The sequence below is a fragment of the Enoplosus armatus genome, chromosome 8, assembly GCF_043641665.1.
Source record: "Enoplosus armatus isolate fEnoArm2 chromosome 8, fEnoArm2.hap1, whole genome shotgun sequence".
NCBI classification, from domain to species: Eukaryota; Metazoa; Chordata; class Actinopteri; order Centrarchiformes; family Enoplosidae; genus Enoplosus; species Enoplosus armatus.
This window is the reverse complement of record NC_092187.1, coordinates 17,241,332-17,258,800: the sequence shown is the minus strand read 5'-3', so window position 1 is coordinate 17,258,800 and position 17,469 is coordinate 17,241,332. Positions and strand designations below refer to the sequence as shown.

Below are 17,469 nucleotides of genomic sequence, written 5' to 3'. Positions count from 1 at the left end.
TATTTACAGCTGTGTCGTACTCCATTTCTTAATAATGGATTTAACCGGACTCAAAGGGATGTTCACTGACTTGGAAATGTATCCATCCACTGACGTGTTTTTGTCAGTCACCTTTTCTCAGAGTTGCTGAAGAGTGTCTACATGGTGTAGGTTTTTGTCACAATACTGACTCAACAAAAGGTGGACCTTCCTGATATGATTAAAACAATAAGGAGTTTTCTCAGTGTTATGGAAATCTGGAGAGAGCTGGAAGGCATTGACTGAAGCTTGGCCAAGGAGAATGGAGACATTATCAATACAGTGGTTACTGCATGATGCCTCCTCATGTCACAAGTTCAGGCTCCCTGTGGTCAGACTTTAAACCCTCAATGAACATGCTGCAAACATTATGCGCCCAGAAATGGTCAAACACTATGTTCTATAAACTCTATAAAATGAGTATTTCATACTATATTCTGTTTTCACTTTCATCATTGAAGAATATATCTCTGTGCAGATCAGCATTAAAAAAAGCCACATGAAATGTACTCGTAAGAGGTGTGATTCATTTTTATAGCCACAGTATTTATATTACTGAAGGTAGGAAGTGTGTGGGTGAAGTTTTAATATTATTACTAACAGTTGGAGCTGCAGGACGAGGGGGGTGTACCTGGGCTTTGTGTGTGACTGAAAGAAAGGGGGAAAAAAACCCCGTAGGGCCCTTCATCATCACTTCCTGGCAACAGAAAGTGTCTGCCACAGACAGTGGTGGGCGAGGAGGAGGTACTAAAAATCTTATTTTCAGTATATTGATATTACAGCCCACTAGGCTTACCAGCACTGCACGTTCCTGTGGGAGTATTATCTTCTGCTGGCATGGGCGTCAACACAAAAGTGACCTCAGAAAGGTAAAAAATGGGGACTTGAACTTAAGAGTTATTTCCTCCAGCTGTCAGACTGTGATGAGAGGCGGAGCTGAGGTCGCCACGAGTATTCTTACAAAATGTTGTTTTCTTTAACAAACGCCCACATGATGTAGTCAATTGGCGGGACCCGATCTCTTAGGAAAACAAGTACAGGCTGCTCGGAGGAGCTGATAACCCCGCACGTGTTCCTGCTGAGGAGGATTTGTTGAACACGTTTCGGCTCTTACAAACAGAAACCAGCTGCACGGACCGCCGAAGAAACCATGGCTTCGTGAAGGCACAAAATCCTGGCTTCTAATTACGCAAATATCTCCCAACTTCAATGTGTTTTAGATGTTTAGAAGGCGAATTGTCACCGCGGTGGCATTTATTGCCGTTGTGGTGTCTCCCCTGCTGCTGGAATGTACCACAACATGTCAGGTGAGTTTGAGACGGTGTTGCTACACATTGGACCATACAGTAGACGGGTTGTGCAGTAGTACACTATAAATATTTACATAAGATGAGATATATTACATCCAAAACATATAAATACATGGTGGGCAAATGGGCAAATCCATATACTGTTTTTTGTATGTTTGATATTTCCTAAATTTATGTTCACTTTCTTTTTTCCATACTTTAGATGGGAAATCAGAATGGTGAGTTTTTTTTCTTGTCACATCAGGGTTCATACAAAGTCTTGAAAGTTTGGAAAATGCTTTTAACCGTTTTGTTTTCAAAGTTAGGAATATGCTTGAATTCTAATACGCTCCTTAAGGAGTTTGATTCTCAACATAATTCTTAGTTTGGGTACCTTGAAAGTGTTTGAATTTTACTCTTGAAAAGCTGTACGAACCCTGTCACACTGAATGCATGGTTTCATGTGCTGTACTAATGCTCCTCTCTGTGTGGACAGACTATGTTGAGGGACGCTGTCCTGTCACACTGACCTCAGCCCTGTACCGGGAGTCTGGGGGGAGTTACTCTGAATGTGTCACCGTCCATGTTTGGATGAAGGCTGACGGTACAGGAGTCAAACCATAGCATCTTCTCTAAAGCTGTTGTTGTCTGACAAAATGCTGAAACGCATGTCGCACTGCTTTCTTCCAGACTTCTGTGGGGCCAAGATTGAAATTCTCTCCTCAATTAGAGAGATAATTAGGCCAACCCTGAAAAAAAGGCTAAACAAAAAAAAGGTTGGACTTCTTCTCTTTGCACCTGCCCCAAACTCTGTACATATGCAAAATGCCATTATGAGCCTACAGTTCATTGTAGTTCAAGAAGGTGGAATGCAACAATATCATATGTCTCTCTCTGTTCTCTCTTTCTTAGTGTGACAATGAAAGAAAACTGGGTGACACCACAGTCAGGTGTGGCAGGGGTGCCGCACAGCTGTCACCACATAGCAATACCAGTTTTGCTGTGGTAAGATGATTTTTTTTTCTGTTAACACACTGAAGGTGGTTTAATGAAGATAATACTGATGCTGATGGTGTGTGTTTTTGTTTAAATTTTTTTTTCAGTGGAAGCTGGTACATGATTGTGTCAAGGCTGAAGCCGATAGTGTTGTTTCTGTGTCCTACAGCACAACGTCAACGAGCTGCAGTGCCAGTTACACAGTACCAGGTAGTGTATTTAGGATGTTTTACCTATTTGGTTTCATTTTTCCTTTCCGCTACAATTGATCTTCTTTTGCTTTTTTTCACACATTCTCCCTGATTCTTTCTTCATCAGAGCAGCATGTATAGCACAGAGGTAATGTAAGATTCTGGTGTGATAAATCCTCTTAAAGGACAGTCAGTCACCCCTCATGCCATGTGAACGGGGGCACTGTTACCCTGAAAAAAAACCCTCATCTGTATCATCATAGGAAAATAATGACCTCTCAGAAAAACTTTGTTTTGATTTGTTGTTAAAATGAAGTTGGAAGTTTTTGTTTCTCAAAGTTTTTTCCTCCAGTGTGTCACCCATCTGTACGTTTTGACCTGTCAAGCGGTGATGATCATAGCCTGTAGCTCTTTCTTTTTGTGTGTGTGTGTGACTTAGATCCCATACCGGACTTCGATCTGTCTGTGAATCAGTTGTCTAAATCCATCACTGTCACTGTGGAGCCTGGAGACAAAGTCCACGCCAGATGGTGTTACAAAGAAAATACAGCGGTCTGCAAAGGCGGGGCACTTTCCCCACAAATTACTGTAAGTACCAGTGGCATCTTTTTAATCTGCATATATGCAGTTTTGTTTGTACACACAGAAAGGAAGCAATGTAATGTTTTGCGTCTTCTTTTCAGATTGATCCGTCTCGGTCTCCATCAGCTCTTTTTAACATCCCTTACCTGCTGCCTTGTGTGTGCGTGCAGGTACTTTCTGCTCCAAATGCCTTGTTGATGCAGGCTGTATTATTATTTTTATGAATCAGTCTGTTTTTCATGCCTGTACATGTTGTGTCTGCGTTGACAGGTATATTACACCCATATAGATGCCCGGCGAAATGAAAAGTGCCTTTTTCAAAATGAACGTCTGGCAGGTGAGTGTGACGGATGATTAATGTCAGAGTCAGATTGAAAATAAAAACATCTTGTAGGGACTTTTTGTTATTTTAATTGACAACTGAGATACTCATCTGAGTAGGTGTGTTGCTTTCTTTCACAAGACCAGAAAACAGAAAGCTAACCAGAGGATCTGTTTGAGATCTTGTTACAGTTCATTTCCTGTATATGTCATTTCTTTCTGTGTCTATTTCTAACACGGCACACAACCACACCAATTTAAAGGTATTTATAAATATGGCTAATCTGATGTAGGATTCTGCAGTGTGGTATGTTATCCTCACATTTGAGGAAAGGTAGCCTTTATGGCAGTGACCTTTTTAAATGTGACCCATTTAGCCGTTCTGAGCCTAAAAATCTTTCATGTAGCTTGTTCTGATGCCTCAAAGCTGCACCGCTGATCACAGGGCGTACTGTACATTTTTGTAAAACATGTTTTGTAAAAGTGCACAATCTCAAAGGTTGTGTACTGTAAACTAGTACACAAACTCTTAAGGAGGTATATAGCCAAGCAAAGGTGTTATTAATTATAATTATCGTCACAGACTCCACCTGTTATGAAACATTTTGTTTAGAGCACAGATGTTTCAACAATACACCACCATCAATTGTTTTTATAAAATTATATTCTGAGAAAATCAGTTGTTTTAAAATTGCTACTTTTAAAGTGTCCATTGGCCGAAATTACAAAAAGACATAATTACCTAGTGGTATCTAATCATGCAGATAGTTTTGGTTTAATGTGTGTCATGGTTTTATGAACTCAATGATGATTTGACTTTTCAGAAACAATGTCCTTCCCCTTTCACTGGAACTGCTACCAAAGAAGTAGAGGGCATTGTTTCTGCAAGTTGCTGTTGGTTTTCAAATGTAATTTTTTATTGCTGTAAGCTGCACAAATTGAAAGGGACAGTTTAATATTTTGGGAAATACCCTTATTTGCTTTCTTGCCGAGAGTTAGATAAGAAGATTGAATTGATACCAATATCATATCTGTGCGGTAAATAAAAGGCTACAGCTTGCAATTAATTAAATCAGCTTAGCACAAGGACTGGAAACAGGGCGAAACAGCTACCAAAATCTGCCTGCCAGCATCTCTAAAGCTCACTAATTATCGCATCATATCTTGTTTGTTTCACCCTGGAACAGTGACTTTCTGGAGTCTTTGCTGGTTGCCTGGTAACCTCACGGTGACGACATGAACTCACTGCTCCCAGCCAAGAAATAGTCCAGCACGGAGTCCAGGCTGTTTACCCTGTTTTATGCTAAGCTAAGCTAACGGTAACCTGGCTGTAGCTTCATATTTAATGAGCTGATACGGGAGTGGCATTGATCTTCTTGTCTAACCCAGAACTTTAGCACTTAAAACCAAAACTATCTGCACGGCTTCACACCAGAAGGGGTGAGAAAAAAAGTTTGTAAATTGGGTGAACTTACCTTTTGAAATGTTATTAGTTTGTCACTGTCTACAATGATACAGCATACTACTTATTTATGTCTGTAAATTAAAATCTGGTTGGTTTACCACAACAGCATTCCTGTATAAACCACAGTCTGGCACGCTGATAGTGCTGTAAACATCTGCATCCACATTACCTCAACAGATGTCAGAGATATTTGGCTCTCCTCTAAAGTCACACTGTATGAGTCAAGTTTCTCATGGAGCTCGAAGTGTCCTGCCGGTGACCTGAAGATCTCTGCCTCCCTCTGCTGGAGGCAACACGAACACCTCTGCACATCTGTACTGAACTCCACACTGAAGGAGAAGGAAGGTGGAGCAAACCTGGTAAGTATGGCAGGACTGCTGCTGGTATTGGTGATAGATTCCTAATTTTAAATGAGCAAAGCTTTCTGAAACACCCACTGTGTCTCCTCAACAGATATATAGCACATCCGCAGTGGACAAACATCCTCAGATGTGTGTGCAGGTGAGAATTAACAACACGTTCTTATATATATGCCCAGTTGCCTGCCTTTTCTTTTTTTTTTTGCAGATTCTCATATTTGTGTTTCATTTTTGCAGTTTTCTCTACAAGGCAGCCATCATATCTCCTGCCCCTTCCCGGCTGGTGAGTCAAACAGGGAGAAAAAAATTGTTAATTTTTTTTTTTTATAGCTGTGATGAGTCTCAATGTATCTGTCTGTTTCCCTCTCTTGACTCCCTCGCTCCTTCTCCTTCTCAGATGTGTCATCATGGGAGGTGTATATCGGACCGGGCAGGCAGAGCGTGTTTTTGTATCTCTCCTCTTCTGTTCCAGCGAAGTTCTCCGCTCAACTCTGTGTCTTTAATGAGAGGGGATGTACACCCATGGGGCCGGTCCACTCAGTAACAATGGTAATATGTGTTACCTACATACATATGTGTTTGTGAGAAAGAAAGAGCTAAGAGAGAGAAAACATTTTTTAATGTTAATGTGAGTAAATATGTGACTCTTCTTATCCATTTTACAGGATGGAACTACTACTGAGGCGAAGATAAATGTGCCTCTTCACTTTGTTGCTGAGAAGCCGTGTGTGCAGGTGAAGTAGCTGCGCAAGACTGAGTAAGGTGTTTCTGGACCTGGTGCATTACCTTTTCTCGTCTAAACTCTTTCAATCTGCTTTTCTGCAGGTGTGGCAGTCCGAGCCTGCACTTCATGGTAGACGAATTCTGTGCCCTGACTGTGAGTGTATTGTGTGTATTGTTATCAGAATCAGAATCAGAAATACTTTATTGATCCCCGGGGGGAAATTGTACAGTACCGGTGCTCCCATTCAAGAGTAAAGTAGCATAATTTAGAACTAAAAGTATGTACAAATATAAAAATAAGAAATAGAAAATAAAAAATATACACATTTACAGTATTTAAGCTGTATGCACACACAACTTCTACAAAGTAAATATACACACTGCCTTTTCTCTGTTTCTACAGACACGCACAACAGATGTGGCATATACGCTGTGGCAGCTTTGATATTTGTGGTTGTTGTTGCATTACTGGGAATTTTCATCCACCGTTGCACCAAGAGTGGAGCTGCAGGTTAGTCCAGTTTCCTCCTCAAATACTTGTTCAAGGCACTGGTTCATTTCATTTGAATAGTCATCGTACCTTCGAGTGGTTGCATGTCTTCAGATTACAAGTCATTTTAATTCCACCGTTGTATTGCCTCAATTCATTTGTTTGACTGGTGTTAGTCTGGTGGCAGCTGTTTTACATTTACAGTTTTAAAGGAACAACAAACAATAAATGATCTTTTTCTCTCCGTCTTTTCCCATATCTGTAGGTTGGCTCTGTATCCAGAAGCCAGTGTTGCTGGTGTGCTCGTCAGAGCAGTCAGGCCATCTCTCTGCTGTGTGTGCATTGGCTTCAGTTCTGCAGGGGGAGTTAAGTGCCACAGTGCACATGGCTTTGTGGGCCCAAAGCTCTCAAACACAGGCCGGGGCCAGGACTGGAGTGGCAGATCTGGGTCCACTTCCCTGGCTGTACGGGCAGTGGGAATCCGTGCGTAAGGCACAAGGAAAAGTGCTGATTATTTGGAGTCCTGAAGCCAGAAAGACCTATGAGAAGTGGAAGGAGGAGAGGGCAAACGTGGATAAGAATGTGAGAAAAAAGGAAGATTGCAGCAAAGCAGACATGAGACATGAGAAAATACGAGTAGAGGTGGAAGAGGGATTGAAACTAAATGGAAGAAGACTGGGAAAATGCAAAAAAGTGAATGCTGCAGGAAAAAAAGATTGTGTTAAATTGTGTGAAGATAATGATTTGTACCCCCAGGAGGAGCCCTCTGCAGTGATAGCACCAGTGTTTACAGCTGCTCTGGCCTGCATAGAGGGGGTGCTGCAGGGTTGCAAAGGTCAAGGAGTGGCCCTTGTCTACTTCCAGGGCCTTTGTCACAGCAGGGACATCCCAAAGGCTTTCAGAGGTGTCCCTCGGTACTGCTTACCGCAGGATTTCAGGGGCTTAATACAGGAGCTGGGAGGGATGAGAAGACAGACAGAAACCGATAAATTCAGGTGGCACTGCTGGCCCAGACTCCTGTCCAAAGTGCTGTCAATATGGCTGGCACGGCAGCTAGCCCAAAGACTACAAACACTGCTGCCTCAGATGCAAGGAAAGAAACTGCAAGGGCCGAGTGTCACACCGTCACTGCAAATTATGTCAGATAAGACGCAAAGCAGGCTCAAGTTGCCACTGTCTGCCAACATGGCAAAGCCAGGAGCTATACAAGAGCACAAGCCTCTCCACGGGTCGCCATGGAGAGCAGAGAGGCTTTAATCTCAGGTTTCACGTGTCTGATGGGGACAGACTTTTGTTCTGTTGGAAACACGATACGTACATGAGACACGGGAGCTGGTGTTCCATTGTGAGCACGTCGGAGCCAATCCCTGCATTAGAGCTATTCATTATTTGGTGCCATCATGTCAAAACTGCCACCACTTGTTTTGCATATTAAGAAGAGAAATAGGCCTGCACTTGGCCTCTAACAGAGACTCTTTATGTTGCTTTCGTGACTGAGGCCATAGCGAACACCTGTCTTATCTCTGTAAATATGCTAACCGCTATGAAAAACTGGTTGCAAATTACACCCCACTTTCTTCACGAGTGTATTTAATGTTTGAAAGTTTTGTGTGCCCAGGTGAAAAGCTCCATGGCAGATTTGCATAGGATTTTCTAAACAGAGACGTTGTGCCAACGCTTTCCCAGGATTTCTTGAGTGAAAAGAGGAAATGATCTGTACTGAGGTGTGCTTGACTATCTGGCAGTTAATTCATGTGGTCATGAGGTCAAACGTTATACATATTAAATATAATATGGACATACGGTCTGCAGCCCTATTATTACATTTGTGTACACTATTTGCTTACTACCTCCTTAAAACAAAGTGTAATTCAGGCGATGTTTTGCTTTTTTCCCTCTCTACTAACTAAACTGACACCATAATTACTTGTTCCTGCTTTAATGAACAATTTCTCTCAAGGTATTAGCACTGTTGGCATTATAAAAGTTTGTATAGAAAATAATAAAAAATGCTTTTAATTAAAAAAGATTCTTGTATAATGACTTGAAATGAAATCTGTTTTTCCAGCAATCAGAGTCTCTATTTTATAAGCATCATGCTCACACCTGTTTATTTGAGCTATGCGGAACGGCCCCAATTTGACAACAATCCAATATTTTGGAGCTGAGTGACAGATCTTCTTGACCGGATTAATGAGGAAGTAAATAATCACCTGCAGCAGATGAAACAATGGAACCACCCTTTGCTGCCAAAACATGAAGTTCAGCACGTAAAAACTGAATATAGTTTCAGGAGAATAACTTAGGCTGATGTGGATATTAGACTTTATTAGACTGATATAAATGTTTTTGATGTAAATCAAGGTGTAAACAAAAAGCAAAACTGGGGAAGTTAATACAAGAATAGTCATAAAATGGAAAAAAGGACTTGTTTTTTCTGCCAACAGATCATCAATTGAATTTTAAGTATATATGAAAATTAGTGCAGTGTGTTCCTTGGGTTCCTTGTGTTCACAACATACTTTAAGATCCACAATGACTCAGCATTTTTCTGATTGCACACACTAACTAAGGACCACAATCACACAGTTCACACAGGCGTTAGGGCTTCATAATGTGCAGCAGAATAGAATTTCTAATCTTCAACAGTGGATTTAACTGACCTACTCACTTAGTCAGAGGTTAATGATTACACTTCAGCACTCTAACTGAAAACATTCAAAAGTCAACTGGGTGCAAAGGTGGTTTGGAATTTGTGGGGCAAACCCTCTGACCAAAAAGTGGCAGGTTCAATTCCTGCAACAGCCAATAATATGTTGATTGACAGCCACATGCTGTTGAGCAAAACACTGAGACCACTCAATCATTAAGTAAGAGTTTCAGCTGGATGCTTCAAAAGAAATGGCCACAAAATGTTGGCACTGCTGGTCCAGAGAACTGACATGAGGCACTGCCCTTTTTCAGTGTTGCCATCATTGTCTGTGAGATAACCTAGAAAATATTTGGCTTTATCTGATGGGCTTCACAACAGATAAAGGGCCATCTTGTCATGTGAACTGTCAGGCATGCTGCCAAGCACGCCTGTCTTTTGGCATTTTGTTATTACAAAGTGGATCATGACAAGTTTTCTCCTCTCTACCGCTGAGACACGCCCAACACCCGAGCTGTCAATCACCGGGAAGGACGTGTGGAACAAAAGCCCAGGAGAGTCACAACAGTGCGGCAGGAGTGGGACAAGCTATGGTCAACGGTCTCTCCGAGGAAGTATCACCGTCACGCCGTGCTGCACGTGGATGTAAGGGGGTGACGGGCTTTCACTGTTCGTGTCTCGGATGAGGAGGGTCTAGCCGTGGAGCAGGAAACGTGCGCCGCAGAGAGGCACCCTGTGCCAGGCGCGGAGGCGCTCTCCAAGAAATGGCTCTCACGCTCTCGCGGGTGCCACGTGCTTCTCTGCTGTCACTGCTGCGCTTCTGGCTGTTCGTGTCCGCGAGAGCGCTGGAGATGATCGACCAAGACGAACCTGAACTCATCTGTAGCGAGGTAACAAGTCACCATGATAAGCCTCTGGTGTCTTTATATCTTAACACTGGATACTATGGAACCAGGCTGTAACAGGGTGACTACTACCTATATGGCTATAATATTTCTGTTTTGTGTATTAGCATTTAGTGCATTTAGAACCCTTATTATAATATATAGGCCTTATTGTTGTTTGTTTTTATTGGATCATTTGTAAAAAACCTTCTCTTATATTATAAAAGGTGCCCTTTATGATACAAAATAACAGCCAAATAAAACTGCACTTATAGATTGTTTATAGTTGATCTAGTTTTACTTAAATAAATGTTGTTTGGACTAGCCAATCGATACAAAATTTAGTGTGCAGGCTTCAGGATTTTGGGATTAGGAGAGTCAAGACAGACGGAGAGAGATGGATCAGTTTAATGTCCATTATTTATTTACTATTGTGCCTGAGCATGACACCTTACTCCACTGCTCCGTTTCCAAGGAGGGTTTCTGTAGCTGGAATTTTCTCTGAATTGTGTTTCCGAGAAAACATCAGTATAACAGACAAGATTAAACATTACAAAGGACCACAGAAGTGTGTGTGTGTGTGTGTGTGTGTGTGTGTGTGGTTTGTGTTTTGGGGACGCTGAGGCGTTCACTCAGCTGTAATGCTTATGCCGAGAGGTAATCTAGACTACTCTCAGTGGTAAAAGTGGGACAGACAAAATATTACAAAAGGCAATTACTCCCAACAAGCAATACAACAAAAGATCTTCTGCAGGCTGAAATTACATCTTATTATACACACACTCATCTTATGTTACACAAATTTTTTATATTTGATGATTTAGTTATTTCTAAGCGCCTCCTTTTTTAACTGAAACACAATGATTTTTAAATAATTACTCCTTACCCTGCACAATGAGCCATTTTGCTTTCAATAATTAGGACTTTTACTTGTGGTCGTGCTGCTTTTACCCATGTAAAGGATCTGAATGCCTCCTTCTCCCCTGTTGACACCTGCTGCTACTCAAGACGTGTGTTTCGTTACGGATGAGTGGGATTGTTGAATGTTCAATTCTCATCCACGCCTTCTCTGTCTTCAGGGTCTGACGGACTGCAACGTGAGCTCAGGTAGCTTAGGTGCATCTCATGTCCTGGTAATATCCTCCCACTAGAATAAGCGTGCAGTTTGTCTAAAGTGGAAACACTCTTCTTTCCACAGCCTCTCCATACATTGCTGCCCTGCCCGATCCAGACGATGCAGTCAATGTCACGCAGTTGCAGCTGAAAGTGATTCTGTGCTGTTCAGCCACACAAGACTGTGAACCTTGCCTGCAAGTCATCATCACAATACAAGGTAGCTTTGCCATCAAAAAAGTGTTTTGATATTGTCAGCTGGTGGTTCTAACCATCAGTTTTCCCAACCGCATCATGCATTGTCCTTATGACAGTAGATGTCTTTGTTGGCACAGCTATTGTTGCCAAATCATTTCTTGAGTAGCTGTTTCCTGTATTCTTATCATAGTTGTTGGACTTGTCTGCCAGTCAGCTCGTGTGGTTTTAAAACATTGTGTTCTCCGTTCTAGTATTTACTGACCACCATTGCATTGCACATTGCACTTGTCGTTGCAGAGGTGGATAATGCAAAGGAGTTTTCTGAGGAGTCTGGTGAACGTAATGATGAAGATGAGTTTTTTGGCACAAATGAAATGGCCGAGGGAAGTGGTCAGTCTGTGCTTCCTGAGCCAAGAGGTATAGAACCATAAGCTCAACCCATACAAAGTCACACACACACACATATACATATATATATATAACTTCTTCTTAACTCTTCTTCTTCTCTACTCTCTGTAGCAGCTTTGATGAACGTGTGTCTCAGCTCCCCAGGCTCCAGTGAAGTTTGCAAGACACTCAGGTTTAAACCAAGCTACTCTGGTTTAAACCAGGCTTCTCAACCGCCGCCCACACATAAGGTAGCTAATATTGGCCAGGTGTGAAGGAATGACCTAATGTAGTTGTTGTTTCTTTTGTTGTTGTGTATTAATTAGTTCAGCTTGTGACCCATTACAAAAAAAAGCAGTGTCTGGTTGGATCACTTTGCCTCTTTTCAATACTGCCTACAGCAATATAATAGTAGTCATTTTTACTGCACTTTTCATACTTAAAGTATATTTTGATGATAATACTTCTGTGCTTGTATAGAACTTTTAAGTAGGATTTTGAATGCTTTTACTTGTAATGGAGTATTTTTACACTTTTGTATTGGTACTTTTGCTCAAGTAAAGGACATTTCCAAAATGTCTTTTATCTTTTAGTATGTTTATAGTTACTGAGTGATTTAAATACTCAACGTTTTAAAATTATGTATGTATTTCCTGCAAATACAGCTGCTGTTGACAGAGAAAGAAGTGATGTTTGGCATTCCTGTTGTGGTCCATGTCCTCGCACATTCAAACGGTGCACACAACATTCAAAATATCACCATCCCATCTTTAGAAGAAGGTGAGCATGAGTGCTGAAATGTGAGCAAAGAGATGCTGAGTTGCAGACTACTAATGTCACTGAACATCCACTCCTCCCTGTCTCTTTCAGTTTGCTCCATGGACCTAGAGGGGACCGTAAAGGAATGTGATGGTAAGAGATGTTTTAAAATTGAAAGGAGAATTTGTTGCCAAATGTATGTGTAAAGTTTGGTGTGCTCTGCTTCCACCTGTTGTTTTTCCAGACTAGCTTGTATGGTGTACTGTGTGAGGCAGTGCCAGCAAAATAGTTTTACATACTTGTCGTACGGCTTAATTATAACTTAAGATGATTGATGTGTCCCCTGTCTCAGCACCAAGACTGCAAGCTGTGACTGATCCTAAGAGAAATGTGGTCCTCCTCCAGCTAGAAAACACGGATGCCAGACAAGATGAACTCATGTGCCAGATGGTTTGGAATGAAATGCCAGGAGAGGTTCTTGCATGGGTCAGTCAATGCTGAACTGTTCACATCAATCTCCTCTCTTAGTTGAAAATCAATATTTTCTGTGTATATCTCTTACTTTTTTTTACCTTTGCAGCCCAAAGGAAGGAGAGAAATGGTCATTCCTTCAAACTTTGTTGCACCATGCCTGTGCTTCCAGGTAGCTGACATTTTAATTGTAACTGACAAAAAAAAAACCCAGCAAAATGTTTTAGAAATGGAAACAATTTAAGAACCTCTTTGTTTTCAGGTGTGGTGGAAGGGAAAGGCGCTTCGAAGAGAATCCTGCCCTTTCAAACACCAACAAGGTAAAGGCAGTTCACATAGGTCAACCTGAAAGCAAGATACATTTGCATGGTAAATGATTTCACAGCGTAGCAATGTTTTTGTTTTTTTCTCCAGATGCACTGGAGAGAATGCAGCACAACGTTTCTGTGTCTGTGGTGGAGACTCGGATGAGGGAGGGTGGCGCGGGGCTGAGCTGGAATGTGACTGCTCCCTGCAGACTGGAGGCAGAGGTGTGGCTGTGCCGGAAAGACCTGGCAGGAGGCCGGTGTTACGAGGTGCGGGGCTCCAGACAGACACTGCACAACCACGTACGCGCTGGCTGGAGTGCGACGCCATACGGACATTGGGTAAAAACATCAAGGAAAAGTTTTCTTTGTTTGTAAGCTGTCGCATACTCAGAGTTGGAAAGTAACTAAGCAGATTTACTCCAGTTCTGTACTTGCTTATGTAGCATTTTGAGGTACTTAAGTATTTAAAAATGACTCCACTACATTTAGCTGACAGCTCTTGATTAAACTACTCAACAGAATATAAATCAGTTCACTCCATCTCGACCAGATACAACATTAAAATGCTGCTTACACATTAATGCATCAGTAACAATAATCCAATAATATAATATATAATAATATAACACTTATGCTTCAGATAGTCATTTTTCTGCCTAAAGAGTAATTCTGATACTTTAAGTACATTTTGATGACAATACTTAAGTACTTTTACTTAATTATCATTTTGAATGTATGACTAACTTACATTTGAGTATTTTTACATTGTGGCACTACTACTTTTGCTCAAGTAAAGGATCCAAATACTTAATCCACCACTGCGCATCCTATCTGCAACTGTGGACCTAACCCTCACCCTAAGGGACTGCAGTGGTTTAACATTAACTACAAGTTGCATATGTTTTACAATATTGCTGATTGCTTTCTAAATCATATGAGGAATCTTCACTTTATTTATTTATTTATTTATTCATTTATTTCCTATTATTAACTTTTCAGAAAACAGGAGAGTTCAATGTGTCGGCACACCCTCTGCTTTGTGTTCAGGTGATCTTTGTCTTTGTCCTGATATCTTAAATATAACCTCATTCATATAATTGTAAACATGTTTCACTTCTTCCTCTATTACATACTGTGCTAACCTTAAATTTTTCATTCACTTTTTTAGATAAAGATACATGGGATGCAGTCTTACTCAGAGCCCCTGTGTCCATTTGCAAGTAAGTAATTAATTATTGACCCAGTTTAAGTTCAAGTAGGTTTAATGTTTAACTCTCATCAGTTAATAATAGCTAGATTATGTCGTTATCAGAATGTAGCAGATAAGTAATTGTTAATTCACTGAACACATTAGCACTTTTTTTTAATGCTTTTTTTTAAGACCGCTGTACTCTTTTTAAAGCATCTCGGTGGAGGTGGAGCCTGCCACTCCTCGTAGGATTATTACTGTTGTGTTTGGCCATACTGGGAGCCTATTTTATACAAGGGGTCCTAAAAGGTCAGTTTTCTATTTATAGGTTATTGAATATCAATAGCACCTTTGCAAAATACCTCAGTGTGTAATTCTGTTTTTTTTTTAGGCTACGTTTGGAGATGGTTGAAAGAAGATGATGTGAAAGGTAAAAGAAAGCCTGACCATCCAGTTCATATTGGGCAACCACTATTTTCCATATCCCCTTGTATACTGTAAACATCACATCTTCATACTTTTTATTCATACATTTGTAGAAATGTGTGAATATGTTGTGTTTAAATTTTCACTTGCATGTATTACCCTTTGTTCCTAAATTATCATGAATATTCTGTATCTTTTCTAATAGCTACTGTTAGCTGCTATTGTGGCTCATTTTAAATATTCCTAAAGGAACAATTCTACAATTTGGGAAATACACCTCGGGTGGAGAGTGACATGAAGATGAGAAGGTCGATACAGCCCTCATATCTGTCTGTTAATTATAAGTAGCCGGTTAGCTTAGCTTAGCACAAAGACTGGAAACGGGGAAACAGCTAGCCTGGCCCTGTTCAACGGTAACAAAATCCGCCTCTGAACAGTTGCCAGGCAACCAGCAAAGACTGACGTTACAGCCCCCAGCCAAGAAATAGTCTGGCACATAACCCCCCTGTAAAATGGCAAATTTTCATTTTTACACTTTGTTTTTTACAACAATATGCAATGTGTTAACAAGCCTTAGAGGTGCTGGTAGGCGTATTTTGTAACCATTGGATAGAGCCAGGCTAGCTGTTTCCCACTGTTTCTAGTTGTGCTAAGCTAAGCTAACCATCCCCTGGCTGTAGCTTTGAATTTAACCGATTGATCGATCTTCTCATCTCACTCTCAAAATGTCGAGCTGTTCCTTTAAACTTTATTAACGGTTTTAATCTTCCTCTATTTCAGGTGCTGTGGGTGGTGGTCATGTGGTGTTGCTGTACCCACCTGATGACAACCTGGCTTTGCCAGAGCTGATGAGCCACCTGGGCACGTCCCTCCAAGCCCTGGGCTTCAGCGTGTCTCTAGACCTGTGGAGCCAGGCCGAGCTCAGCGTACTGGGCCCTGTGCCTTGGCTGCACTCAAGACTGAACAGACTGCAAAGGCAGGGGGGCAAAGTGGTGCTAGTCCTAACTCAGGCCGCCTGGATAAGTGCTGAAGAATGGGGAGCTCGGAGTTGGGAGAGGAACAGAGACATGGGGGAAGATGTGGCAGGAAGAAGCTACACTGCCTCTTCTCCCTGTGTTGATGTTTTTACTGCTTCATTGAGCTGTATTCTAGCAGACTATTTACAGGGCCGCGCTGGTGAGCGGTTCATGTTGGTGCAGTTTGAATCACTTCCACCTGAGCCTCCAGGTGGGTTTCGGCCGCTGCCAGAACTTTTCCGCGGCCTTCACGTCTACAGCCTCCCCTCCCAGAGCCTGGGTTTTCTGACCGAACTGGCTGGGGCTCGGCAAATGGCTACTGCATCAGCAAGACGGAAGAGAGCAGGGGGGCTCAGGATGGCATCCCGAGCTCTGGCACGAGGACTGTCGGGGTTCACAGCGGGGACTTCTGTATTGCGCCTTGCAGGAGTGTCCCAGAGTTGTGTTGGGGTAGGAGTTGAAGACTCTGGGGAAACAGTGCCTTTGCAGCCATGCCTTGTTACGCCTCCCTCCAGCCCTGACACAAGCCCAAAGGTCAGTGAAGTGGAATGGGTCTGACAGCAGGAGAGGAGGCTTCAGTTTTGGGATGAGCTGCCAGTAATGAGTTGAAGTGATGCTCTGGGAGATGTTCACATAAATCAGTATCAGTTTGCAGCTTTTCCATTTGCTGTTCTAAACATCTGAGGTCTAGTGGCTGCTGACAAGGGGGTGAAGTGTTTTATGTTTCTGGCAGCAGAAACAGTAATTCCTTTTTCAAAGAAAAGCTGGGTTGTTATAGCTTGAGCTCTGGCTGCTAATAAAAGCACACAACAGTAAAACCTCACACTACTTATAAAAGTGAAATTGAGGAAAAATGTATCAGCTGATACACAGTTTGATCACAAATTGGTGACTAAATTTCAAAAACAGCATGCCTTAGTAAGCTACCAAAATTACACTAAAATGCAAAACAAGAATCTCAATGAAGCAAATTGCTCCTTTGCTTTTGTCCTGACACTACATTGTTTGTTTAAGCCGTTTTTCAGTCTTAAACCAAGCCATTGTGTGTGTTTGACATATTTACTAGTATTTGACATTCTGAAGAAAAATATTAAACAAAAATAAGCTATTTTCTTTCTCTGAGTTTGCACATGAGTATATTTCCTTTGCTTTGTCTAGGCACGGTGAGCCAATTTTATACTGTTTTGTCTTACCCTTTAAAGTGGGATTGAATAAAAAAAAATCTGTCTGAACCATGTAGTCAGATGCTCTTCTGACTACAGTGTCCATTCTCATTCATTAAAAACATGGCTGATGTGTGTTTGCAGAGTGACATCTTTTAAACATGTCCAACATGCAGGAAAGGGTTATGGATAAAAATGAATTCCTGAGATCCTAAAATCTATGAATGGCGGCACAGTGCAGCAGCAGGAGGTAAAAATAAAATGTTAAGCAAAAAATGGCTGAGTTGTGGGAGCATCCTTCCAAGGGAACCCACAAGCTACATCCTGCTATGGGGTATTTCAGTAAATTCACATTTTTGACAAGTAAAAATCAATTTGAACATATTCTGAATCATAAGAGGTCGTTAAAATATATTCTAAATGCATCAAAACTGCAATTATGGACAAGCAAGAGCTGCGATATTATTTGAA

General features: G+C 41.5%; 2 protein-coding genes across 2 annotated transcripts; both read left to right on the top strand.

Moving 5' to 3' along the window:
* Positions 1-1,238: 1,238 nt before the first annotated feature.
* LOC139289354 (uncharacterized) lies at positions 1,239-8,405 on the top strand. Its single transcript, XM_070910939.1, has 17 exons — positions 1,239-1,325; positions 1,531-1,546; positions 1,804-1,911; positions 1,998-2,083; positions 2,220-2,312; positions 2,411-2,513; positions 2,934-3,082; positions 3,178-3,246; positions 3,347-3,413; positions 5,040-5,221; positions 5,316-5,363; positions 5,459-5,504; positions 5,619-5,770; positions 5,887-5,955; positions 6,047-6,098; positions 6,348-6,455; positions 6,700-8,405. Exons 1-17 carry the CDS (start codon positions 1,239-1,241, stop codon positions 7,689-7,691), a joined length of 2,427 nt encoding a protein of 808 aa, XP_070767040.1. The 3' UTR covers positions 7,692-8,405.
* Positions 8,406-9,848: 1,443 nt separating this feature from the next.
* Positions 9,849-17,055, top strand: LOC139289157 (interleukin-17 receptor C). The gene is made up of 16 exons (XM_070910686.1): positions 9,849-9,974; positions 11,048-11,075; positions 11,167-11,301; positions 11,577-11,696; positions 11,802-11,917; positions 12,332-12,446; positions 12,537-12,578; positions 12,778-12,911; positions 13,006-13,068; positions 13,159-13,216; positions 13,311-13,543; positions 14,204-14,251; positions 14,373-14,424; positions 14,607-14,702; positions 14,785-14,823; positions 15,600-17,055. Exons 1-16 carry the CDS (start codon positions 9,849-9,851, stop codon positions 16,391-16,393), a joined length of 2,199 nt encoding a protein of 732 aa, XP_070766787.1. The 3' UTR covers positions 16,394-17,055.
* Positions 17,056-17,469: the final 414 nt, after the last annotated feature.

Coding starts and splice junctions, on each gene's coding strand:
- LOC139289354 (XM_070910939.1), top strand. CDS start 1,239: ATGTTTAGAAGGCGAATTGTCACCGCGGTGGCATTTATTGCCGTTGTG. Junction 5,505..5,618: donor CTCCTGCCCCTTCCCGGCTG/GTGAGTCAAACA, acceptor TCTCCTTCTCAG/ATGTGTCATCATGGGAGGTG. Junction 5,956..6,046: donor CTGAGAAGCCGTGTGTGCAG/GTGAAGTAGCTG, acceptor GCTTTTCTGCAG/GTGTGGCAGTCCGAGCCTGC.
- LOC139289157 (XM_070910686.1), top strand. CDS start 9,849: ATGGCTCTCACGCTCTCGCGGGTGCCACGTGCTTCTCTGCTGTCACTG. Junction 11,302..11,576: donor AGTCATCATCACAATACAAG/GTAGCTTTGCCA, acceptor TTGTCGTTGCAG/AGGTGGATAATGCAAAGGAG. Junction 14,824..15,599: donor GAAAGAAGATGATGTGAAAG/GTAAAAGAAAGC, acceptor CCTCTATTTCAG/GTGCTGTGGGTGGTGGTCAT.